The sequence below is a fragment of the Rhinatrema bivittatum genome, chromosome 6, assembly GCF_901001135.1.
Source record: "Rhinatrema bivittatum chromosome 6, aRhiBiv1.1, whole genome shotgun sequence".
Taxonomy (NCBI): domain Eukaryota; kingdom Metazoa; phylum Chordata; class Amphibia; order Gymnophiona; family Rhinatrematidae; genus Rhinatrema; species Rhinatrema bivittatum.
This window is the reverse complement of record NC_042620.1, coordinates 32,826,154-32,853,136: the sequence shown is the minus strand read 5'-3', so window position 1 is coordinate 32,853,136 and position 26,983 is coordinate 32,826,154. Positions and strand designations below refer to the sequence as shown.

General features: G+C 45.3%; 1 protein-coding gene and 1 long non-coding RNA gene across 3 annotated transcripts in view; one reads left to right on the top strand and one right to left on the bottom strand.

The window, feature by feature from the left end:
• ADCY5 (adenylate cyclase 5) overlaps positions 1-26,983 on the top strand; it is a 472,164-nt gene that overhangs the window by 245,400 nt on the left and 199,781 nt on the right. For both annotated transcript variants that reach the window (XM_029605225.1, XM_029605224.1), the window contains exon 3: positions 933-1,054. In XM_029605225.1, coding sequence (XP_029461085.1) covers positions 933-1,054 — 122 coding nt within the window. The remainder of the gene's footprint in view (positions 1-932; positions 1,055-26,983) is intronic.
• Positions 2,268-25,520, bottom strand: LOC115093464. The gene is made up of 3 exons (XR_003857319.1): positions 25,309-25,520; positions 4,372-4,523; positions 2,268-2,887 (listed from the first exon to the last, which is right to left on the bottom strand). It is a non-coding gene; the product is annotated as an uncharacterized LOC115093464 (long non-coding RNA).

Here is a 26,983-nt window from a genome sequence, read left to right as displayed (position 1 = left end):
GTAGGGCCCCCCCCTTCAAAAACTAACAAAAACCCAGGGGCTCTGCATAGAACCCTATTCAGATCCCACTATCACCCCTGGAGGGGGCCATATAAAAAAAAACATACATTTTTAAGGCTGGTCCTGGCCCAGCTCCCCTGCTCCCACCCTCATCCCTCCCCTTCATTATAAAACTTCCCCACACATCATCCTCTGGACTCCCCCCCCCCCCCTCTTTACTAACAATGTAAGCCCTGGTAGTCCAGAGTGCTCCAGGCCCCACTAGATCACCAGGGATTACATTATGAGTTTGGGGGGGAGGGGCCATTACTACCACTTTGTAAGTCCCACGTAGGGAATGACCCCCTAAGTTTACACCTGAGGAATCAGAGGGTGCGTGACTTGCCCAAGGGGCAGCAGCAGGATTTCAGCCCCCGTTTCCCCCTGCACTTAGCCCGCTGCTCCTCCCCTGCACATCTTGCTGTTCCAGCCTGCGATCTAGTCAACAATTATTGGTTAACGCAAGAGACCAGGGACCGGGCGCTGTCGTCTTGTACGGCACCAGATGCCCATCTGATGTTGTGGGGAAAATGAGTATTTGTGTCGGTAAATACCGTGTTCTGTTTACTAGAACCGAGCTTTTGATGACTATGTAAAGAGCCAGTTATTCTGTTTCCTCCTGCACATCCCTCTCCGTTTAATAGTCATCAGCTTGGAAAGACGAGCCAGTAAACATACAGGAAGCTGAACTGTAAAGGAGGAGGCTATGTAATGGGCTTCAGGAGAATATGGCGGTAAGGCCCTCCAGCTTCATAAAACATAGAAACCAGGCAAGAAGCGTGGCATGAGTAATACCATCATCTGAAATATAGCTCTGCGTCTCCGGGGTATAAGGCACAGTCTGTTAACGAGGCAGCAGCTGTTTTAATTGGTTCATCTGTCTGACTCCACAGGAGCGTCTTCTGCTCTCTGTACTTCCTCGTCACGTTGCCATGGAGATGAAAGCTGACATTAACGCCAAACAGGAGGATATGATGTTTCATAAGATTTACATCCAAAAGCACGACAATGTGAGGTAAGAGCTGTCATCTGGGTGCAGAGCCCACCGCCGGGGGGGGGGGGGGGGGGGGGGGGAGGGTGAAAAAAAAAAACCAAACCAAAAAACCAACCCATGGTTTTCGGTTGGAAAAGAAGGCCTGAGAAAGTTGGCAGTCACGTGAACGTTTAGGACAGACGTTTGCACGCCTTTAACATGTTTTCTGTGGTAGGGGGCGGGGAGGCCTGTCGCCGTTTCCACTTTCAATAGTTTTATTCCAGCGGCCGGCTGTCGAGATGGTTTTGGTTTTTTTTTTCTCAAGTAGCGTCCTTCGGAGGTCTCGGCCTCCTCTGTTCCTCTGATAAAAATGCCTTGGGAAAGTTACGCTATGGTAAAAAAAAAAAAAATCAAAAAACCAAAAGCATCCCTGAGTAATCAGCAAGGTTTGTACCTGTATCAGCTAACTGTGGGGTTTTTGGTTATCGGCCCTCTCAAATCGGTTTTTCATTTTCCCCCCCGTTGGGGACGTTGTCTCGCTTAGGATTCCACCCTCTGCTTCTCTCCACTCCTCTTTGCTTCTCGGTTTTGTTGTTGACTCTTTTTTTAACTTTTTTTTTCTCCCTTTTTTTTACCTGTCTGCGGCTATCTCCCTTTTCTCCGCTAATCGCAAATGTGTTGACCTTGTTATCGCGTTTATGGATGATGTTCGCTGCCTTGGCTGCCGTGGTTGTAAAGTGCTTTGCTGGTGGCGGGCACGGCAAGGTCGCTCTCGTTTCTCTTCCCTTTCGGTGGCATTTTTTTGGGTAGCAACTACTCTTGCGGGGAGATGAAAGGAAACTGGACAAACTGGGTTCAGTTCATTCTTTGCTGTCCTGCGGGCAGAGAATATTAATTTTTTTTCCCCCAGATAGCAGCTATTGCAAAAAAAGGGCTTCTGAGGAAATATTTAGGGTGAACAGGAAGACACTGGGGTTAGCTGCAAAAACAAAAGATCCTCCAGGGTGCACAGGAGGCAGAGCCAGCATCGATTCTCCATTAATGCCCCTCCACTCCGTCAACAAAATGGCCCACGTAGGTTTAATCACCTGCACGTTTATGCAGCTTTTATTTTCCCTTAACCTCCCTGACTCCTGAATATATTTGCCATAGCCCCGTGCCACAGCAATCCGTATAGTCTATGGTGATGGTTTTCATGGTTTTATTTTATGTTCCTGTCATGTCAAAAATACAGTGCTCAACAGTAAACAAGCCGTGATTTTTTTTATTTTTATTTTTTTACTGCATCACATGCCATGAGCGTGAACATGACAGAAAAATACCTCACTTTCCTGTGGGTAAAACTGCTCTTAAAGAGAGAACACGCCTTCTTGTGTAGGGGATTGTGGCCCTTGCCTTGTGTAAAGGACCCCTGCAGCTTACGCGTACGCTGTGCACAGACCTACATACTCTTTTATTCACACCCGTGATTCATGCACACAGCAGGCGTCTGAGGAATCCCTGCACTGTATACATGCCAAGGTACGCACATCTATTCCATGTATGCTCATTACAACTGTATTAAGGGGCTGCATATTATGTACACTGTAACAGCACACACATCTAACTCTGTCACATCCACACGGCGAGATCTGTCACCTATCCATGCCCATTACTTCTGCTCTGTGCACATCAGCTGTACATAGAAGAAGCGATACCAGACAGTAAATTAATGCAAACATCAGCTCTCGACCGGAAAAGCTCAATATTAAAAAACGTAATTTTCCTCTGCCATTGTGAGGGAGTAGTTTGGGGAGGCAGGGTGGTCTCCTTTCTCTGCTGCTGCTGCTCTCGTGTCTTTTCCAGCTGCTCCTCATACTGGACAGCCATCAAGACCTGGGTGTGGCCAAGAGGGAAGCAAAAAAACAAACAAACCCAGGTGTTCAGAATAAGGGAAAGAAAAGTGCTGAATAAAGAACTGCAAACAGTCGCACATATAAACATACACTAAATCCGCAAAGGTAAGAAATAAATGGCACTGAAGAAAACAGACAGAGGAGCAAAGGATGGGGCAGGTCGTAGCTTCTGCACAAATAATCCTTGTTATGCTCGGTATACTGTGGACCCTTGCCCCGGAGAAAGAGAAACACCCACCTGAGGAACCAGGTGCCCCACGACTCCGGATGGTGGACGTCTCGGTACTGCTACCCCTCAGTACCCGTCGCAGTCCTCGGCAGGCTGGGTACAGGCCAGAAGAGTCAGAAGTAAGTCCAAGTTCCAGGCAGGGGTATAGTGGAGTTCCCAGGAAGTACTGTAAACTCCAATCTGGGATTCCAGCAGACAAGGTAAATCCGAAGCAGTCCGAGGTCCAGGCAGGCAGCAGGCAACGAGGTCAAAAGGCAGTCAGAGGTCCAGGCAGGTAGCAGGTAAACAAGGTCAAAGGCAATCCAAGGTTCAGGCAGGCGGCAGGCAAAACAAGATCAAGGCAGTCCAGGTATCAGGCAGGCGGCAGGCAAAACAAGATCAAGGCAGTCCAGGTATCAGGCAGGCGGCAGGCAAAACAAGATCAAGGCAGTCCAGGTATCAGGCTGGCGGCAGGCAAAACAAGAGTCAAGACCAGGCAGGAGACAGCAGGAAAACCGGACCGAACAACACTGGGACCTGTTGAAAAGGCGTCTGAATCACCGCGGAGGAGGTTTAAATCTCCCTCCCCTCCGACGTCATCTCCGGGGCCGACCTCGTTTCCGCGGCCCGGCCCCTTTAAGAGGCGGGGCCAGCCGCGGCTCCTTCGATGCTGTCTTCGGGCTGCAGGACGCCATTACGCCGCGACCCGTGCCCTGCCGACCGCTAGTGGAGGAGTCCCGGGTGACCTGCGGGGAACAGGTAGGGAGACCCGATCGTGTGCAATCGCGATCGGGTCTCACAACAATCCTCACTCAGTGCATGCTTTTATTTATTTTTTTATATGAAATGGTGCATTGTGCCCAAAGCAAGATCTGAAAGTTCAATAGGGCACACAGACGTAGACATAAAATACAGAGGAGATATGGGAAATGAGCAGTCTGTAAGGCCAGGTCACGGTGCCCACCAAAATAAAATCTTGAAAACAATGCCCGCTGCACCTGCATAGCAGACAGATGCAGACAGAGTATGCAAAGTTACAGTCATGCACACGGAGGCCAGCGCGCTAGTGAGCAAGACGAGTGACAAGCAACAGAGTCACGGGCTGCCTGCTATGACTTTTTAAACCATGGTATCCCTCGGGGGCCCCCCCCCCTCCACCCACACGGGGCACCAAGAAATTAACTAAGGGGGCAGATACTGTTGATTTGCATTTGGGAATGTTACATGCACATCTACCAAAAGAGGATGAATCTCACGTGGGCAGACTGGACGGACCATATTTGGTCTCTTATCTGTTGTCGGTTGCTACGTTACTATGCTGCTTCTCCCTCCTAATGTCCAGGAGGGGAGGGTTCCCTGTTTGGTGTCCCAGGAGTTGAGCTGCGATGGCCACTGGTCTCTGGGTAGTCTGAAAAACACAAAAGAGACAGACAAACATTTAATATTACCTCAGCAAAAGTCAGAGCCCAGCCTAACTCCTCTATTTCTGGTTTCCACCCTTCCAGCACACGTTAAACATCAGTGTTGGAGAATTCCAAAGATCACATTAAATTTGTCAACGTTCAAAAGGTTTTCTCTTACCACTGGGTATGTCCTTAGGGTCCCAGTAGATATCCAAGAAGACTTAACTGTATAGAAGCAATGGCCTGGGGGCATTCTTGCTTCCAGTCAGGCAACGAGCCGCAACTTGCACACCCTACATTTTTCTGGTCTGCTGGGCAGTGCAGCAGAGCTATTTAAAGGAGCCGCATCTCTTGTCGCTCGTTTATTGCAGGTGAGTCATAGACTGCGCAATATTTTCACGTTTAACAGGAGCCTTTATGAAAGAAACAGGTGTCTCTTCTGTCTCCAGATGTTGCAAGTCCTTTCTGCATGCCAGGCTTCTCTGCATGTTTTACTACATAAAGTTATCCATGTATCGAGCAGAAGAAGCAAGAGAGAAGATTTTTTTTTTTTTTTTTTAAATTGGACAATTCAGTTTCCTATTATGGGGAGGTGGATGTGTTGACCATTGTTTGATAGTTCTGCCATGAGTGGGCCTATATGAAGGTATGAGTACATGACTGCTGGGGGGGAAGTGTGACAGAGATGGAGCTCTTGCCAGGTGATAGAGGGGGGCAGGGTTGCATTTCCCACTGCCCCCACCCTTAATTGTTCTGCTTTGCTTTGTATAATGCTGTTGGCAAATGTGAACAGGTTGAACATTGATTAATTTAAAAAAGGTGAAGGTATTTGTAGATTTGTCTTTGTGTGTGTGTGTATTGTTTTACGTATTGTTGTTTTATTAATTTTATTGTAATCCGTTTAGCACGGCTGGTCTGCTCTAAGTGGAAAAGAAATACTTTTAAATAATTAAATAAAGGTGTCCTTTTTTTATTTGAGATGCCTATGTGATACCTCTGTGGGCAAGAGTTGTGAATCAGTTAAGGAAAAGGCAGAGCGCATAGATGGGAAAAGGTCTTTTTATTATGTTTTGACAGAGGTCTGTATTCTGAGATCAGCTCATTATCCTTTGTACCATCCTAAGCTATTGCAGTTTTGGAGGGGGAAGAGAAATATGAACTTGCATATGAATGCTGTCATGCTGCCTTTTTTCCCCACTATTTCCCATGGAGCAAGGGTGTATAAGTGTTTCAGAGCATATTTGAATGAGGCCAGTTGGCTTCTTCCCCTTAAATTGTGCTTTCATGCTGCAAGCATGTGCTTCCCCCTACTCCATTCGCAGTTTGGTTCTGCTGAGGGACTTTGCATGTCTAAACAGGTAAGGAAAGCATGCAGAATCCTGACTCTGGGAATGCTTTCCGACACAGCTTTGCAGAAGGAGTGGTTGCCGGGTGTGGCGGGGTTGCAGTGGAAGTGTGTTTGGAGAGAATAGGGATGTCGGAGGTATGGAAGATGTATATCTGTTGCATGGGTGGATGCTATGTGTATTTGGGGAGGATGTAATATAACGTGGCATATCTAAGTCAGACCAAAGGTCCATCAAGCCGAGCGTCCTATCTCTGATAGTGGCCAATCCAAGTCAAAAGTATCTGGCAGATCCCTAAAAGAGTAAATCCATTTCTTGCTGTTCGTTCCCAGAGATAAGTGCTGGCTTTCCCAAATCTATCTGGCTAATAAGAGTTTATAGACTTTTCCTTCAGGAACTAATCAAAACCTTTTAAAATCCTTTTTTGACCATGTCCTGAGGCAACAAATTCCGCAGTTTGTGCGTTGAGTGAAAAATAATTTTCTCCGATTAGTCTTAAATGTGCTACTTGCTAACTTCATGGCGTGCCCCCTAGTCCTTCTATTATCCAAAAGTGTAAATAACCGAGTCACATCTATTCGTTCAAGACTCCTCATGATCTTAAAGACCTCTATCATATCCCCCCTCAGCCGTCTCTTCTCCAAGCTGAACAGTCCTAACCTCTTTAGTCTTTCCTCATAGGGGAGCCATTCCACCCCCTTTATCATTGTGGTTGCCCTTCTCTGTACTTTCTCCATCACAACTATATCTTTTTTGAGATGCGGCGACCAGAATTGTACACAGTATTCAAGGTGCGGTCTCACCATGGAGCGATATAGAGGCATTATGATATTTTCCGTTCTATTAACCATTCCCTCCCTAATAATTCCTAACATTCTGTTTGCTATTTTGACTGCTGCAGCACACTGAGCCGACGATTTTAAAGTATTATCCACTATGATGCCTAGATCTTTTTCCTGGGTGGTAACTCCTAATATGGAACCTAACATCATGTAACTACAGTAAGGGTTATTTTTCTCTATATGCAACACCTTGCACTTGTCCACATTAAATTTCATCTGCCATTTGGATGCCCAATCTTCCAGTCTCGCAAGGTCCTCCTGCAATTTATCACAATCCACTTGTGATTTAATGACTCTGAATAATTTTGTATCATCCGCAAATTTGATCACCTCCCTCTTCCTAGTGATTTGTTACCCTTTAGCTTGTTAGTTTGCTCCATTACAACTTCCATTTTCACAGTCATTTGCTTCAGTTCTTCTAAACCTTCACCATCAACAAACATTTCCAGTGAATGTATTTCCCCAGCTTCCTTCCCTGGAGGAGGTGAATCTACCACTTCAAGGAGGAGACTTTACTCTCAGTGCCAGAAGCCCCTAGGACAAGGTAGGAACCTCTGGCAATCTTTAAGTGACAGAGTATGGGAAGATTTCCTCCATCTTTGCCTCTTCCGGACTTAAGGAAGCAAAGAAATTCTTCATCATTTCTGACCTTCGAGCTCCCACAGACTTGAGGGACTCTTTGCATTGGAGCTGGAGGAGAGAAATCCACTTCCGCAACCCAGACTGGCTCATCCTCACTACGGGTTTGGTGACGCCGGTGACGGCAAGAGGGAACTGGGAGCTGCAGTTGTAACATCACCTCGCTGGCTGGTGCCAGAACTGGACGGAGGCGCCAATAAGATCTCTTTCTGCTTGGTGAGCTCTGAGAGCTGGGTCCATGTGAGGTAACCCAATATCATACATTTTCAGTGCGGGTATCCTGAAAACCCAGCCGGCACGTGGCAGTCTAGGACCGGAGTTACCCTGGAGTTGCTCACCCCCTGCAATAGGGAAATCTACTGGTCCTTGCGTGGAGAGGGGTAACAGTAGGATTGGCTCAACCTGTTCTGAAATGCTGGAGCCTGTGGGCAGCCCTAACCAGGACCTCCTGGTTCTAGAAAATTCTTTTCTCTGAAAATGGTTTCCTTTTTGTGCCGGATTTACACTCTTGAAGTATTTGAATGTCTCTGTCGTATCCCCCTGTCTCTTGTCTAGGGAATACATATTTAGTTCCTTAACTCTCATCTCATATGACCTTTGCTGCTGACTTGGCACCCTTTTGGTAGCTTCTCTCTGAACTGCCTCCAGCCTGCCTGTATCCTTGTCTCTTGTACAGTAGTACAGATGTTATCACTGTTGCAGAATAATGGTGTAGAGATGATCAGAAGATGTGGCAAGCTGGGAAAGCTTCTCCAGAGTAACTGGCCGCAGGCCAAACACTTTGAGAAGTTGGTCAGCGCGACAGTGTGTAACCTGGGGTGACTGGAAATACCTGCATAAGGAATAGATAGGGACCTTCATTAGGGGTTTTTAGGTTTTCCTGGGAATTTATCAGGGTTTCTTATGACAAGAACAAAAAAAAAAATAGGAGAAAAATCAGTGGAAATAATGTGACTCATTTATTTTTCTGAGCAAATATCGGAGTTTACTTTGGTGGATAGATGCCCGGACAATAAAACACAATTATGCAGATTCTTCCACTCAACAGCATCCTGATCTCTCCCCACATCCTCTGCCTAGCATGTCCCTTTCTCTCCCCTCATCCCCTCCCCACTGCCACAGCATTCATCCAGATTTCTCCTCGCTCTCCTTCTGCGGCCCTTGTGCTCTGCAGCCCTGCGCTTTTTTTGTTTTTGCATGGCCAGGGAGCATGCTGGGAAGAGCTTCTGGTGGATGTGGCCCGCTTCAGATGCTATATTAGCAGCTCCAAACAGCAGGCACTTTAGCTACTTGGTGGGGGGAGTGGGGACTTGAAATGCCACATCAGTGGCACCGGAAGGCGCGAGGCGGTGCTGGGGGTAGGGCAGGACCTGAAATGCTGAGGGCACATTGGCTCACACTGGCTTCCAGTAGTTGCCGGAGGCCCCGAGACGCTGCTTTGTTAATCAGTCTAAAATTAGGGGGGGGGGGGAATCGTTTTGAACTGATCGTCACATTTGGGAGAAAATAAATGGGCATTTATGGGTGAAAATCAGTTGAAACTGAAAACGAAGGGCCCTGGGAATTAGAGAAGGTTTCCTGGTATAGGGAAGAAATAGGCAAGTTACAGTAAATGGAGAACTTATTTAAATCATAGGTGGATTGTAATGAGGTTTTACGATCCCATGAATCTCTTCAAAGAACAGATATCCCTTGTTTACATTTCAGCATGAATATAGACAAAAGTGGCAAGTTTAACAGTTTATGTACTTATTTATTTCAGTTTGTTGCCCATCTTTTCAATCATGCTCAAGACGGGGTACAGCTATAAAACAAGAATACAATCCAAATGACATGCAGTTGCATAGCACGCACGACATAAAAAGACGCTCATCGCTGAAATAATTCAGCAGAGCTACAGATAAAATTAGCTACATTAAAAAAACCACATTAACTAGAACATAATGATAAAACAAGAACATCTCATAAATTCTATAACCAAATTATACATACCGAGGAGCTCATTAAAACGAAATAAATACTAAATTACAACAACAAAAGTCCCATAAAATCTCACTATCTGCTCATAAAACTAAATAATAAAATACAACAGCTATCCAATGGGATCCCCCTAACGAAAATCCCAACCACTAAAAGAGCCATGTTTTCCATAAGGGTCTACAAGTCATCAGATTATCCGTTAGCTGGTCTTCTGAAGTAATCACAGTAGAGCACAAGCAGAAGTCCACTCCTGCGTTCTGACTAATCTCATGACCTCCAGGGGAGCGACACAGGAACATAGCAATTTTTCAAATAGCTTGGAACAAGCTTATGGGGAGGGCAATTTTGCTAAGCCATTTCCACAGGTTAAACAGCATTTTACCAGCGGAAAGTAACATTTGTAGATATAACTATATTGCAGTAGAGGCATTCCTGGGGAAGGGTTAGATCAGGGGAGAAAGGCATGCGTGTACTTTTGTGTTTGCTTGTCAGAATAAATAACCGTGCAGAAAGGAGGTGCAAGCGTCTTGCAGGCACTCTTTTTTTTTTTTTTTTTTTTCTAGGGCAGTTTTCAACGTGAAGGCGCCCATGTAAATTCTCTTTGAAAAGGGATGCAAAATCCACCGGTCCTTTTTTTTATTCCCAGGCTTTGCAACAAGATGGGTGGTGTGAAAATTGCTACCGTAATGCTTTAAAAGTCACCGTGGGTGCTTTAAACTCAGCCTGAGCTTCAGCCAGCAGTCTGTGCGGCCCCCTTAATACTGGGAAAATGGGGGAGGGAGGAGCGGTAAATAATCAAAGGCATTTCTGTGGGTAAAACAGTGGAAATGATATTCGGAGGGATAGCCATATTAGCCTGGTGTAGCAAAAATGACCCGAAGCGGGTGGCATCTTATAGACTAAGCAATTTATTGAGGCATGAGGAGTCTGTCCTCGAAAGCTCAGGCCACAATAAATTGGTTAAGTCTATAAAGTACCACCCGCCTCTTCTCATTTTTGTTACAGTGGAAATAGGCTCTTTGATTATTACCCACCCCTGACTGCCGGTGAAAATGCACAGGTTTCTCAGCAGCATTCGTACGTTTATCCCCGGGGCTGGGGAGAGGGCGGGAGATGGATTGAATTACACGAGTAGGTCTGATTATTCAAAACTGCACATGTACTTTTGTGGTGGGGAAAAACAACAGAAAGCAGGCACAAATCTCTGCAGGGAATTTTTTCCTTGGGCACTAATCAAAGCAAAACTACCAGCGTGGTTGCTTTGATTATTGGTGCAAATCCCATGGGTAAAAATATCCGTGGAGTTGGCACCAGAGTGCCCAGTTTTCATTCTTTACCCCATAATGTCTTAACCTTTCCATCTGTTAGACTTTTGAACCTCCTTATATTTTTGTGGGAGACCTCCATATAACATATTGGGAGACCACATATAAACCAAATGCACGGTTATTAAAGCGTGGATAATAGCAGGCACGGGTTTCTGTGCCAAGAGCTAAGTTGATCAATTCTGGTCAGAAGTTGAGAAGGGTTGATTGATAGCAGCTCTTGCTAAATCCTAATCGGGGAATTAGGGGGTAATAAACACTTTACGGATCCAGATACATGGCAGAAAATCAAACCTGCCCACGTAAGCTTCTCCTGAGGCAGAGAAAGGGAGCGGGCGTCTTGTGATCTGAACCAGTCTTTCAGTATGGGGGGAAAAAAAGATCCTGCTGATTTCCATATGCTGCAGAATATTTGACTGAGTGCTGCAGAGAGGGCAGAAGGGACCCAAATGAGAACTCAGATGGTGCTTAGATTTACCCGCAATGGGGCTGATGCAAAAAGCTGAGCACTAAAACTGTGCCCTGAAGTTCAGCGCACAACTTCTTAATGCACAAGTACATTTTAGTTCCCGAGGCAGCAAGCTAAGGGAATGCTGATGCACCGGGAGTTAAAAAAAAAAAAAATGCACACAAGCTGGAAAATGTGTGCACAGAAAATGCTTAGTGGCAGAAAATATGGTTTATGCACACAAATTGTTTTTCATGTATAAAGTAAGAGTTATGCGCACAAAATATGCATGGAAAAGGATTTGTACGTTTCAACCATGTTTTCAAGACACAAAATATGATTTATGCGCACAAAAAAAGTTTTGTGCATAGCTAATAGCAAAGAAGGAGCATATCTTTTGTTATACGCTTGACTTGTGCACACAAAAACTGTTTTCAGCACAGAAAGCTTTTTTGTGCGCAGAAATCATGCTTTTTGTGCACAGAGCATGTTTTCTGCGCATAAAATCCTGACTACAGGTTCCAGCACTGGAACGCCAGCTTCCGCCTATAGACTAAAATCAGCCCTGGAAACTTTATGCCAGCTCGGACTAGGAGTTAAGTTTCCAGCGCTAAGAAAGCATTGGGGAGTAATGGCGAATGCCTTCATAGCATGGGATTGGCACGAGAGGGCGCCAAGGAATACGCACAGTTCTAGGTGCACAATGTTTTGTGCTCCCAACTCCTTGCAGTATGAGCAATAAAGTTTGTGCACACAAAATGTGCACCCGACTAAAGATTAAGCCGTGTGCTGTGCTGAGTGCATCTTATTGCATCAGCCCCCAGTAGCAGGAAAACCAAGAAAAGGCTTGTAACATTACTGATCCACCTCCTAGCCATTCATCTACAAGTTTCTTTTTTGCTTATTGTCACAGTAAAATTAGCTAAGATTTATAGAGGATAAAGATGATGAAATGTTTCATCTTATTTATTTATTGACATTTTGATATTTTGCTTTTTACCATGAATGGCCTTGGATCAGATTACAATTAAATTAAATTAACAGATAATATCATTTGAATTAGCTGTAAATTTAGTATCAAATTCATTGTTTGGCATCTTTACAGATGGCATAGTAGTAGGAACCCAGAAGTGGGTAGGCAGTGGACATCAATTAAAGTAGATGGTTGGAGTGGTGGACAGAAGACAGTCCATATTCAGTCACTGTCCAGATAGAACTTATCTGGCTAACTTTGGAGGTATATTCAGTAGTGAAACTGCACTATTAAATATAGCTGGCTATCTTAAAGTTAGCCAGCTAACTTTATCTGGCTAACTTTAGGGAGATTCTTTAGCTCAACCAGATTTAGCCAGCTAAGTTATCTGTCTAAATCTGACCATCGCGTTAGCTGCATAACTTAGCCGGCTAACTCAACTCCTCCCAGTTATGCCCCTGGAATGCTCCTAACTTATCCGGCTAAATTGTAGCCAGATAACTTATTGACCAAATAACTTATTAACAGAATAACTTCTGAGTTATTCAGTCCAATGCTTTTGAATATGGACTTCGAGGATTCTGCCGGCAAGGCCTGGCTAAAAAGTCATGCTTTAGCTTTTTTTTTGCTGAAGATGAGGATGCTGGGTTCAAGATGTAAGGTTAGGGGTAGCATGTTCCAGATTTTTAGTGCCCGAAGTCTGGCAGATCCCAGAGGTGGGTTGGAAAGAAGGGCTGATCGGAAGGAACGGAGTTCTCCAGCGGAGGTGTAAGAGAGAAGAAGTTGCGAGAGGTATTCGGGGACCTGTTGTTCATGCATTTGAAGATGAAGCAGAGTCTTTTGAACTTTCTCCTGTTTTCAACTGGGAGCCAGGGTAGTTGATGCAGTATTGGTTTTATCTGGCCCGACACTTTGGTTCCTGCCAGAATTCTCGTGGCTGTACTCTGTAAGAGCAGGAGGCATTAAATAGAGTATTGTGAGATGCCATTGAATAGAGGATGGTTCTGCTGGTGATTAATCACTGCGGCTAGATTGGATCTGACGCAGATGCATGAATGAGATTCTTACATGCTGAGGTTGTGATCAAGGTGGACCCCTAGACTTCGTACTCATTCCTTTGGATATAATGTGGTACCTAACAGGCGGCGCAGCGATCGTAAGAGGTGAACTCGGGGCCGGCTCGTTCTATTAAGTGAACTAGGCGGTCACCTCGGGCGCCAACCATTAGGGGGGGCGCGCCGAAGAGCAGCCATGTTGGGCCGCAGGCAGAGCCTAATCTGCTCGCAGCAAAGAGGAGTAGAGATTCGTTGGGCCGCGAGCAGCAGCGCCCATCCTACTCGTGGCCCACAGAAGCACACACTCGGGCGCAAATGAGGTAGGAGTCGGGGCCGAGACCAGGAGGGTGGCACAACATGGGGGGTGGGGGAGGGGGGGTGCGGGCGCAAGGCAGAAGGTTTGCCTAGGGCGCCTAATAACCTTGCACCGGTCCTGGGTGACCTTGCCTGATGACAGGGAAGTTCAGGTTTGGATGGGTGAGTATCTGGTCCTTAAGCCAATCAGCTACTGCCGCAAGACAATAATTGAGATTTGCAATGGAGGAAATTTGGTCGAGCCCAGTAGAAGACAGTGCACGTGCCTCATGTGCTTATTCGGTTGCGATTGTGCTGCTAATACTGATACTCATCTTCCTCCTGTTCATTTGATATGTTTTTGACTTTTCTATTTTTTTTTTTTCCTGTTATAGTGATTTGGATTTAATATAAACAGAAGGGACATTAATGGTGTCGTTGCAATCAGGCAGTGCCAGCAGCAATGCTTTTTAGTCCCAGGAAGACTCGTATTACACCAGAATAGTGCTGTTGTGTGCAGCAGCAAGACAAGAAGACGACGACAGCAGTTAGCATACGGCATTACTAGTGGGCAGGTACAACCAGCAGCAAGCCTGTAGCCAGTCTGCCCAAATCACACAAGACAATGTTGGATCTTTGCGATCTTTTGTGGATGCGACCGTAGAAAGATTTGAAGACTATTGGTACAACGGTAGCAGTACTGACATTCTGACAGAGCTGTTGCTTAACTTACCACTTGCAAAGTGCAGTGTTAGTAATATGCTGGCAAACATTAACAAAATGAGTAGTGGCAACGTAGGGCTGGCGCAAGACCCTTTTGGCGCTCTAGGCGAACCATCTGTCATGCACCCTCCGCCCTCAGCTTACCTAGTGGTGGCAGCTCCAGCGCTCCCTTCTTTGGCAGTATTGGCTCTCTCCCTCTAGGCCTCGTGCTGGTGGGATTTTTCTGCCCCCCTAAATATTGGCGCTCTAGGCAACCGCTTATGGAAGCACCAGCCCTGAAAGCATCAGGGCCAGCCTGAAGGCCTAGTGGCGGTGCCATGTGCTGCCATGAGAGCCGCATTCCGTTCCCATATTGGGCTCCTGCTTTTTGTGCTGGCCGAGGCTGGGGATGCTACTGGAGACAGCAGCACTGGGAGTGAGGGAATCCTAGGCATTGTGTAACGGGGCCTCCCTTCAGGCTGGCTTCAGAGCATACACATGCTGCAGGCCCGCCTCTCAGTCAGGGGATTGTTGCTGCAGTGTCAGGCCTCACTAGGAGGATAAATTAAAAATAGGAGGAAATCGCTGGTAGCTGTCAACGGAGAATGGAGGTATGTGGTGCCTCAGTTCAGGGCAGCTTGTGAATGAACTGGAAGCCCAGAGGAGCAGGAAGAGGCTGCTCGGCCAAAAAAAAAGTATTCTTTTGGAGGTTAAGGGTCTGGGGACAAAGAATTGATATTAGCAGGTGTTTCCCCAACCGTCATGCCCTTTAGGAGAATGGAGTGACATTTGCCAAGTTTTGCTTTTGTAGAAATCCCATGAATTTGCTGCAGTTGATGGCGACAGAATCTATCGTGTTTTGTTATTAAATTTCTCACACACATATACCCCCCACCTTGCAACATCTCACTACCCTGAAGCCCTTTCCTGCTCTCCTCCACCTCCCCTGCCCAGCATCTCTGGCTCCTCCCCAAGCATTTATCCCTCTCGCCTGGCTCTCCACCCTTCCCCTTTCCCCAACTCACTTGGCCCAGCAATTCCCTTGATCATCTTCTTCAGGCCCCAAAACAGAAATTCAGCACAGGGCCTGTGATCTTGCACATGCTCACAGGCCCTGCTGCTGCCCCACCCCCTTCTCCCTTCAAGAGAAGCAATAGACCAGTCATGCCAGTTGTATGGGGGAGCCTGATGCTTTGGGGTTTTTTTTGTTTCCCACAATCAAAAAGAATTTCCAGATCATTAGGTTCTTGGATTGTGAATCATGGATGCTGGATCAGTCCATCTCTGAGAAACATTAACATTTTGCAGAAAATAGTCACTTCCTCCCTTCACAGTGAGGTCAACCTGAAACCCTGTGCCTGGGCAAAAGGGAAAACGGTGAGCAGCAGTGTGGGAGTGATGTCTTCGGGCAGTGGGAGCAGAGCTTCTTTCTGTTTTGAGCGGCATAAGCTTTAGCAGACGTGAGCGGGTATTACAGTAACTGTTGCACTATGCAAACGGCTCGTCTTTTTAACCGGAATGCTAAATGAATGACTTTCGCCGAACGAGGCCAGCTGATAGCGCAGGATAACCCAGCACAGGTGAGCTGCTATTTTTTTTTTATAGCAAGCAATCAGCAGGAAATTACAGCTCTTGGCAGAGAGTAATGAAGGAGGCTTGTTATTGATTTGATTGTCGGTCAGTAAAACATGTCTTTGCTCTCTCTTGATTTTTGTTGTTCAGGTTCGGGCGCAAGGATCTATTCAAAGTGTGTTTTAATGTTGAAGATTAGCTTAAATATAGTAATGATGGTGATTGACCTGATGGTCTAGTGTTCTGCACTGCCGAAATGGAAAGTCAGGCTTGCTCCTTGTTGAGGACTTCTGCGCTTTTTGGGGTCACAGAAATTACGGTTCCCAGTTGCTGAATGGAAGCTGCTTGCACTGCTGTGCAGAAGACCTGAGTTCCATCCCCCATCCAGGTTTTTCTGCTCCTTGGACGGCCAGGGCTGGGCTGGGCTTGCTGAAGAGGCAACATTCATAGACCCTGGAGAAGGGAATCCCACCCATTCCTCCGTGGTGGCACATATTGGCCAGACTTCGGGTCCACGTTGGCCAGGTTCTACAGGGAGATTTATTTATTTATTTATTTATTTATTTAACAGTTTTTTATACCAACCTTCATAGTAAATAACCATATCGGATCGGTTTACATTTAACAAGGGTATAACTGGAGTAACAATTCAAATTCAAGTAAACGAAAGATAAACAATAGGTAGGAATAAGTCAAAGTTACAATCAACAGGGAATGAGAACTTGGAAGCTTGCCACAAGCTGGAAAGAAGATAAGGCAGAAAATAAATATAAAGTGATACAATAGAGCGTACGGGTTAAAAGCTTAATGTTGCTTTAACCTGGAAGAATCAGATGTGGTCTGTGATGTGGTCTGTGGCCCCCCGGACAGAGGACTCTCGCCACAGTGGTTGGACTGAGTTGAGGGAAGGATATGAAAATAGAAGAAGAAAAACCCTTGGGTAGTTGAGAATGAAGGCTCGTGGCACCGAGGTCCAATAGAAGGATCATTCTAATTGAGCCGCATCCCAAAGGAGCAAGAAGAAACCACCAAGCCAAAACAAACCAACCCCCTCCCCTACAAAGATTGAAGTAGTGCTGAGAAAGTAATCACAACCTCACTGATTAATGCAGAATGAATACTAACCCAAGGAAGATGAAGATGGCCATCAATCAGCGAAAAAGTCTCACTGAGATGTCTGAAAATAGATGCTGAGGGGCCAGCATCTTTTTCCATGTGACCAATAGCTATGGCAGTACCTGGCATCATACAGCAGCCCTGTACAGTGAGAGGCCTTATGAGAGAAGGCAAATAACTACAGTCATTATAAAATAAAAGCAGCAATCAATCATTCCAGCTTCAGAGTTGGTGAGTTAAACTAGAACGATACACGGCTACGACAGGTGGGCATTGTTTTGATAGAAAACATAGCTACAGCAGTTGAATACTAAACTCTTTTCTCGTTCCCTCTCTCACCTCAGAATACCAAGTGAGTTAAGTATTCTTGGGTGGGAAAGAGGTTACGGCACAAAGGATCCTAATATGAGGCAGGAGTTGGGGGAGTCCTAGGCTTGGGACTAACGTAAGCGGTCAAGTGCTGCCGATTTCTTATCAAAGGGGGGGGGGGGAGCGCTTACCTGTTCTGCTTCCACTCAGGGAGAGGTTCTTAGGTTTCCCAAAGTAATTTAACAAGGAGACTTCCGGGAGACCCTTCAGCACGTCGCTGAATGTTATTTTTTTTTTTTCCCCAGACAGGGTGGTGGATGAATGAAGCAAACTCCTACTGTAGATGATGGAGGCAAAACACCTTGGTGTAGGAGCCCAGAGCCATGGGAATGCAAAGGCAAGGCCAGAGATATGTTAGGGTCTGCCACATTGCAGTAAGTGAAGACAATAGAGAGATTAGAAGGGTCTGTGAGATTTATCTGCCATCAATTTCTAGATGATAAAATAAAACCCATATATATCTATAGATATATATAGAGAGAGAGAGAGAGAAAAAAAGCAAGCACTTATCCTAAAGCAAGTATAGCTGGAGCCTCATGCATGTATACGTATAACCAAAAAAAATCATTCCCACTCCCAATCTACGCCTGCGGGTACAAACGCTGTGGGAGGATCTGTTGGCAGTGACAGTTCAGTAAAGCACTTATTACCCTGCCCTTCCTACGTACGGAGCGGGGGTAGATAAATGAACGAAGAGCTGTTCGGGGCGGGGTACAACATAAAACCTATACAGCCATTGGGAAACCGGGAAGGGCAATACAAAGCTCTAAGGAGGGGGGGAAAGGTCAGCAGCAAGGGCGTGAGATTGGTTGAGTTAAAGGGTTAACAAGCTGTGCGCAGTCACTGACCGTTACCGAGGTGGTGACCGCGATGCAAGCAACACGGAAAAGTCATCGGAGGATTGCCCTGGTGGAGCCCGGGCTCCGGGTGAAACGAGGTCCTTGTTTGGGGCAGGATTTTATTGCCCGTTTGGATCTTTCCCTCAGGGTATTCCGACGAGGCGTTTTGCTGCATGAAGACTGGACCATGCTGGTTTGAGATTTGCTGTCGGCATCGCGCTTGCATTCAGCGGCAGCTTTTCAGATGTGCTCCTAAGTAGTAAGACAAAAAGGCGTTTTGCTTCTGTAACCCAAAAATGACTAATTAGCTCCAGGTCTGTGTTTCCTGGTGCATGGGATTATTATAAAGAGATGTTTTAACAATTTCACTGTATGGTTCATGTGGGTTACAGATATAATTTGGCTTTCTAACTTTTATGCATTTTTGGAGCATTATTAGGTATCCGTGCCGTGCACGTTATGAGCGGTGCAATTTTTAACAAGTCTTAGAAGGTAAATGACCATTGTGGAAAACATTTGCTGGTTTGAATAGTATATTGTGGGTAATATTTGTTGAAAAAAAACAGAATAATAAAAGGTATGTATGTGTAAATAGATAGATAGATATGTTTGTATGTATTTTTTCCCGCGCTAGAATAAATGAATTTTGGACAGTGTTAGAAATCGGTCATTGTATAGAGGCAGTGCAGTGAGCCTGGTATTACCCTACCCACGCATTGAAAAAGATTTCCTGTTAATGAAGGTGCAGGAACATTCGCTTTGGGGCTCATGGAAACCAGTGCCTTGTTCTATTGCAACTGCAGTTTTGGCTGTTTTCTTTTTGATTTCTTGAGTCGATAATCGGCATATAATAATGAAACATTTATTAGTGTTTTCAGAAGGGCTAATTATGACCACATTTTTTTCGTCGTTATGTTTTGGTTTTGGGGGACATTTCTTTTTCCAGCCGCCTGCATGGTTGCAAAGCACGTGAGTACTTTTGCTTCACGTACATGCATCTAATTTTCGAAAAGAATTTTAAAAAGCTAATTTTGCAGGAGGAGATGCTAAAACTATTGCAAAACAAAAAATAGAGGGAGGGTGCAATCTAAAAAGCTTTAGAAACACTGAATGAAAAGACAGCAAAAAAAAAAAAAAAAAAAATCAGTGGCAGAGCCACATATTCTTCACCACCTGCCATGGATTGCCCCTCCGGCTCTACCGGTTTCAATAGATGAGCACAAATCCCCCAGAGTCCCACCACTGTTTATCAGCTAGCGCTATACTTTGTCTTAATTTCATGGAGCACCATTTGACCAAAGCTATAGGCTGATGTAACTAAGGTGTGAAGGATTTTGCAGACGGGGGGCCATGCGTGTAAATACTCGCAGAATGCCCCAAAAGACACAAAAAACACCAGCATTTCAGGCTTTTCAGTTTTTTGTTTTTTTTTTTACACACACATGGGGGGCCTGATTTTGGAAACATTCATAGAATGACCTCTTTGCATTTATTTATTTATTTGTTGGTTTTATATACCGTCGTTCAGTGTTCTATCACAACGATTTACAAAGCATAAATCACAATACATGATAAAATAAAATTTTTAAATACCATGAAATAAGATAAAACCAAATAATACATTTCAACTAAAACAAAGTTTAAGTACAATAATAAAATGAATAAAGCAGAATAATAAAACAGAATAATTAAAATGAAACTTAAAATAAGTATAAAAGTAAAAAAATTAAAGAATAAGATAATATGGTAAAATTACACACGTAAGGCCTGTTTTTGAAAACACTCACAGAATGGCCTCTTTGCATGTGGTAAAATTATGCATGTGGTCTGTGGTGCGTGGAAGTGTATGAAGTGCTGAGTTAAGGATCCGCTGCAATGCAGTATCGGGCAAAGCAGTTCATTAACTCAGAATTCAGCAAAAATTGGTACGTGACGATATCTTCGCATGCCGGCTTTCACAAAAGGGATAACTACATTTCATTTACATGTAGTCCTCTTTTTTTTTTACAGTATTGCCCATAGGAAATGATACGCAGAACTTTTCTGCTGGGCTCATTTATATATGCGTCCTGGCAGAAAAGGCACACACACAGAAAATTGTAACATCTGCACAAAGAACTGCAACTTATTGCATCGCCCTCCTAGTATGTCCTTAAACCATCTCCCATATGCATTTTCCTCTGCTTTAATGGGCCCTAGATCATATCTACAAAACCTGTCTTGCTTGTAAAATGTGTCGTTTCCTCTAAATTTCTAGGCTGACAAGTCACGTGGAGAAGTAGCATCTGTCTTATTATAAATTAAGCTTTTCTTTTTTTGGCAACAAGGCTTTTATACGTCAGTGCCTAAATTTGTCCTCTGAAAGGGGCTGTTGAGGAGGTAGATGCTCTTGATGCAGTCCAGTTAATTGGAAACCTTCCCTGAGTTAACCCAGAGCAGGTGGATACATGAGTTGCCGAGATGACGTAGACTGTAAACCATCTGTGTTTATATGGAATATTTCCTTTATTTTTTAAGTGCTTTTAGTTCACAGAACCTGATAGGCAAGGAGTAGTAATTATAGTCAGCAAGATCAAGGCCATTCTTAATGGACAGAGAGCAAAACTGTGATGGTGTGACATGCGAAACGGGCAAACATTCATTTTCATCTTTTATGTCAGTGCTGGCACACAAGATTTTGTACATGAACAATTTCAGTCTTAGGTGGAAATGCAAGGATCAAATACTTTTCTATTACATCTTCTTTTAGACTTCTAGCCTCTACTGAGTCTACAGTGCCATGGGCCTTCATAAGTCGGTTTTTTTTCCCCCCAATGTTTAATCCTCTCCTCCTCCCATGTAGTCCACCCATCACAGCGGCAGTCGTCGGTCAGGGGCCGCAGTACGTGTGCACCCCAGTCCTGTCCTCCAAGTATCACCGTTGTGCAACAGCTGTGACGTCCTCCCCAGGGTCCTGTGAGCTCTGCCTCCGTAGCATCCCCAGCTCTGACCAAGGAGCAAACTCTAGCTCAGGAATTAAACCTAGATCTCCTGCACGGCAGAATGCAACCTTGTATCCCCTCTTAAAACTCAGGTTCCTTTCCTTGTCACTCCGAAATAGTCATCCGAAAGATAGCATTTAGGTAATACTCACACCAGGTGCTGAGTAACAGCTGAGTTAACACCATACGCCTAATCACAGTCAAATGCAAAACCCTCTGCACAGTGACAAGTCTTTGCAGCTTCCTCGTCACGTGCAAGGGTTTTTTGGACGCACTTCCAGTCAGAATTTTCATCAAGATAGGCCTATTCCAGGAAAGGAATATTTCCTGGGTGTATACTCTCATGTGTTTTGTCATGCATGCTCTTCTTCAGGTGGAAAGATCCAGGATGTTATTCACTCATGGGTAACACTGTAGAGCATTCTCCAATTCCCCCTTTCAGAAGGGAGATGAGAAATCCTTGATGGGGTGATACAGTTCTCTCTCAGTCTTTCAGGCTGAATACAGGTGTGCACTACACAACGTTGCCCTTGTGCGTTCCAGGGCGCAGTCCCGTCCCACAGTCTTGTGCTGCCGTCACCGGGAGCCTGAGCTACCTGTCTTTCATCCCCTTTCTTCCTCATTCTCTCTCTCATCTCACATCTCTCTTCCCTTCGTTGGTATCTCTCCTGTTCTCACTCGGGGGCCCTCCCACCTCCCTCGCCACTCCGTTTTCCTCTTTCTTACCCTTCCAGTCTTTTTCATTGTCTCCAGTTCCTTCCGCCGCCTCCTATTATTTCATCTTCACATCATCCTTCGTCCATATTATGGCTTCTTTCCTCTCCCTTCACATTTCTTATTCCATCTTTTTCCCCCTTCCTCAACAGCTACCTTCCTGCCTCTTGTTCTCCCTTCCCCAGCATCTGCCCCAGCTTTATCCTCTCTTCCTCTGCATCCATCCCCTTTCCCCGGTATCCATCTTCCTGCTTCTTCCCTCCCTTCTACAGTATCCCTGATTCCCCTTCCTCTCCTCCCTCCAACTTCCTGATCTGCAGTTCTTCACCCAAACTCATTAAGCAGTGGAGCCCTCCCCGGTGCTACCAATTGCTCTACACTTCGTTGGGCCTCACAGGCATTTTCAAAACTCGCTGGCTGGCACTACTTGGCCCCCAGATCTCACGAAGCACAAGATCAGCAGCCAGGAAGTGCCAGCTCGCAAGTTTTGAAAATGCTGGTGGTGCCAGCACAGGCGGCGTATAGTGACTGACAGCACACAGATGGGATCCTGCCATATCTCCTGCCCACCCAGGGCCTGGAGCAAGCATTGGATGCGAAGAAGCTCAGACTTCTCTTAGCGTTCCAGTGTTCATAAGGGATTCCTGTCCACTGGGGGTTCTGCCGACAGTGCCGCACTACAGGCTGAGTGACATGGTTTGTGGGATGCAAGGCAGTCTGGGGGCCAATACAGTAAGAGATCATGCTATAATCTACTTACTCTCTGCATCTCCGTGAATACAAATGGCTCCTAGAATAGGGTCTGCTGTAAACGTGTTAGGAGGCAGAGATTTATAATCTATTTGTCATGCTAACATCTTCTGTTTTGATACGTAAGAAAAGCCAATATGGTTTTATGGACTGTCAAACTGTTTCCCCACAGTCGACCGACAGTGGTGTGAAGTTGTCTGTTCTGTAAGAGATCACATGGCTCTGGGTAAACGTGGCGATCCCTATCAGTGCTTAGCCTGTAAATACACTCCTCGGGCATGGTGATGAGCTACATAATTTTAGAGCAAAAGTGAGATTAATTTACAGCTGCCAAAAGATTACCCATAGGAAATTGTTTTACGTAATGTCTAAATTTAAACTTTCATAGCGTCCTTATCGCCATTTATAGCAACTGATTGTAGTGATCCAGTTAACGACCTCTTGATTTGGCTAAGTATAGTGATTATATTGCTCTGACCTAAGTTTATGAGCCTGCATTTAGAAGAGATTTGCGTCAACAGGTATATTCCTCTCATAAACCCTTTTGCAGGCGTTAGGACAGATGTATCTTGGCATTAAGGTGCACTTCCCCCTTTTTTTTTTTCCTTGTCCATTGCATCACTGATAAATCGCTCCCAAATTAATCTCATGCTGTCAAGTGCTAGAACCGAGTGAAGGTACATCTAGCTGTTTTCTAGCAGGACACGTGCCAAGTTGGTGTATCCCCCCCTGTGTTAAATATCAAATCTTGATGAAGGAAGATAGAGAAACCTGTGCTTGGAACCGATGCACTACATTGTTTTATGTATTTTGTTTCGCTATTTATTAACCGTGGTGGTCTTGGGTTGTTTTTGGGGGGGTTTAAAGATTTTTTTTTTGTCTTTTCAAAATGCATCATATCCTCACTTATTCAACAAAAGTGGTGCAGCTTCCAGGCTTTTTCTTTTTAGAAATGTAAATTGGGCCCTTTTCCCAGGAGGTGTCTTGCAGTGTCCGGACTGGTTGGCACATTGTGGGGGGGGGGGTGGGGGGTGGGCAGGAGGAGGTCAGCAATTAATATGAAGTGCGAGCAGGAAACTGCAGTGTTAAGTCGAGGGCCTTTTTAAAATTAATTTGGAGCTGCAGTGCGGGGAAATAAAATCTAAATTAGGGCAGCAGAAATGTTTTTTTTTTCACTGTCATTGTTTTGTTTTGTTTTGTTTTTTTTTGCTTTGAGAGCTATTTGATTTAGAAGGAGGGATCGTGAGATGAGTTTGAAAGGGGGGGTAGACTCAGGAGTAATCTTAGGAAATATTTCTTTACAGAGAGGGTGCTGGACGCGCGGAGCAGCCTCCCAAGGGAAGTACTGGGCACAAGGACAGAATCTGAATTCAAGAAAGCATGGATTAAGTGCAGGGGATCTCTAATGAATTTTATGGATGGGCCATATGGTGGTTTTCTGCCATCATGTTTCTCTCTTTCTATTAGCAGTGCTTGGATAAAAAAAAAAAAGAGAAAAAAAAATGATGACATTGAGAAATTAAAACCAAATCATTAAGCTCTCTCTCTCTTTTTTTTCATGAAGTTCCTTTTCAGTCTACAGAAAATATTAGTTAGATATGGGCCAATGTTTGGTTCATGAGAATTGTAATTCAAAAACGCAGGGCTCAATTCGGTTATTTTTGGGGGGTGGAGTGGGTAGGCTGGAGGGTTGGTTTTTTTTATGCCTTTCCCCTTTCTAATTGTGCCACATTTTCTACAGCTTCACTCTGGAGGTGGCAATGCCAAAGCTCAACCATCCTTGACAGATGGAGGATCCGGACCCACCACTGTGGCCGGAGCCAAAGGGCTGACACCCCCCCATGACTGGATTTTAGGAAGAGATAAAATGACTGAGCCCGGGATCCCAGCAGAACCGGAGCGCTGCCTGTAACTCTAACCGCTAAGCCACTTTTACCCCCTGCCTTGGCAGAGCGAGATGCTCCACTTAAGAGGCAATAAAGCCGGCATTTTGGGATGTGTGCTTGCGTGCGCGCCTGCGCCTGTATGGTGGCTCCCAAAACAAATGGCCCTTCATGATCCTCTTGGACCCTTTGACTTGTCCTGAAAATTTGATGGAGATAGGACATCAGAGCTAAAGGTTATTAGGGCCACAAGCACGCGGTGATCTCATAAGCCTTCAGAAAGCAGAATAAAAGTTAATATAGAATTTCCTTTTTTTTTTTTTGCCATAAGTTACTATGGATCACATTCTTGCAATAGGAAGTGGCCTCTGCGTTGTGCTACAGTGCCACAAGCTTTCACTGTACCTCGCCCTGGGTGACTAAGTGAACATTCTTCAGTGAATAAATCAATAAAAATATGCACCCTGGGGTTTTTGCCTCCGTTTTATATCCAGGACCGTTGCAGGGCTATAAAGCGTCCCGCTGGTGGGGGGGGCTGTCTCCAATATCTCTGCTAGTCAGGAAGGTCCTCCTTCGATAATGTGGCCCCTGAAGGAAAGACGGCACCAGAGCTTACAGTGGGGGGAATCTCTGGCACAACAAAACTGAATTCTGCGACCCCCGCCCCCTTCTGATGGCCCTGTTTATTTCCTGTCCCACGTGGCCGAGACTTCCGCCCTTAGCCATGGCTGGCCATGTTGGCTTCCTGTCCCAGCAATTGGAATTTGCATCACTGACGCAGAGCCACTAAGGCTGGCCCCAGAAAGGATGGGGAGATGCTTTAGGGTTTAACTTGCCTGCTCATGGTTTGTGCTTTGCTGATGGCGGCAGCAGTTCTTAGCATTAGATCGTAAACCAGCTGGACCTCCTTTGGACAGGCACCACAGAAGGACACCCCCGCCCCCACCTCCCAGCATGCTTACCCGCTGGCGTTCTCCTCTGGGAAGCAGCAGGCCTTCTGAAGCAGCGCCTGCGAGTCGGGGGTGCTGCTGGGAGCTGTCAGGGTCCTCAGCGGTGCAAGCAATTCCTTATAGACCATAGATAGCCCCAACCCAAGCATCCTGCAGTTGATTATGTCGACTGCGGGCATTGTGCTGGGCTGCTGCCGATCAGCAAACCTCCAGCAGCTTCCCCCCCCCAGTCTACCAGCAATTAGGAAGCGGCTGTGATGTATAATTCACACTCTGCTGCCCCTCGTTGGCAGGCGGGCCTGTGAAGGTCGCAGGGTGACAGCCTGGAGGGTGTGAGATGTTTTCCCCATGAGATACTGTGAACGCAGGAGAGAGAATAATAAATAACTGCCCTTAGAACAAAACAGAGACCCAGCAAGCTCCTGCAGCTTGCTGAAGTTGTTTAAATTTTTTTTGTCTTCTTCATAACTGCCAGTGAGTCATTTTTCTCTGCTAAGATTTAAAATATGACGAATGCACCTATGCTATTGTCAGACATTTGCCGCAGAAGGCCCTCTTCTAAGCTGTAAGCAAACTATTCAGGGCAGCAGACTGCAAGTTTTGCAATCTTGAAAGAAGGCCGGAGGGTAGGTGCACAACTGTATTGTGCAGGGAGAAATAAAGATTACATTTCTACAGAAAGCTTGTTCCTCTCTGGTTTGTTTTTTTTTACTGAGAACTCTGGGTCCCATAAATAGGGATTAGAGAGAAGCTAAGAGGCAGGGAAGTGCTTCTTCACAGAAAAACGTAGAATATGAGGGCTGAAGATACACGATGTTAGGTTCCATATTAGGAGTTATTACCCAGGAAAGAGATCTGAGAGTCTTAGTGGATAATACATTGAAATCATCTGCTCAGTGTGCTGCGGCAGTCAAAAAAGAAAACAGAATGTTGGGAATTATTAGGAAGCGAATGGCGAATAAAACGGTAGATGTCATAATGCTTCTGTATCGCTCTATGGTGAGGCTGCATCTTAAATACTGTGTTCAGTTCTGGTCGCTGCATCTCAAAAAAGATACAGTTGTGATGGAGAAGGTACAGAGAAGAGCAACCAAAATGATAAAGGGGATGGAACAGCTCCCCTATGAGGAAAGGCTGAAGAGGTTAGGGCTGTTTAGCTTGGAGAAGAGACGGCTGAGGAGGGATATGATAGACGTGTATAAAATCATGAAAGGACTTGAATGGGTAAATGTGAAACAGTTATTTACACTTTCAGATAATACAAGGACTAGGAGGCATTCCATGAAGTTAGCAAGTAGCACATTTAAAACAAATTGGAGATAATTCTTTTTCACTCAACGCACAATTAAGCTCTGGAATTCATTGCCAGAGGATGTAGTTAAGGCCGTTAGTGTAGCTGGGTTTAAAAAAGGTTTGGATAAGTTCCTGGAGAAGTCCATTAACTGCTAATAATCAATAGGGAATAGCCACTACTTGTTTCTGTCACTAGTAGCTAATGTTTGGATACTTGCCATTTATTTGAGACTTGGATTGGCCACTGTTGAAGACAGGATACTGGGCTTGATAGACTCTTGGTCTGACCAGTGGCATATCTTATGTTCTTATAAGGCCCATCTAATCTTCCCAATATCGTTCCTGGTGCAGTTCTATAGATCCTGCTGATCCCTAGCTTTCCCTTTGCTTCTTT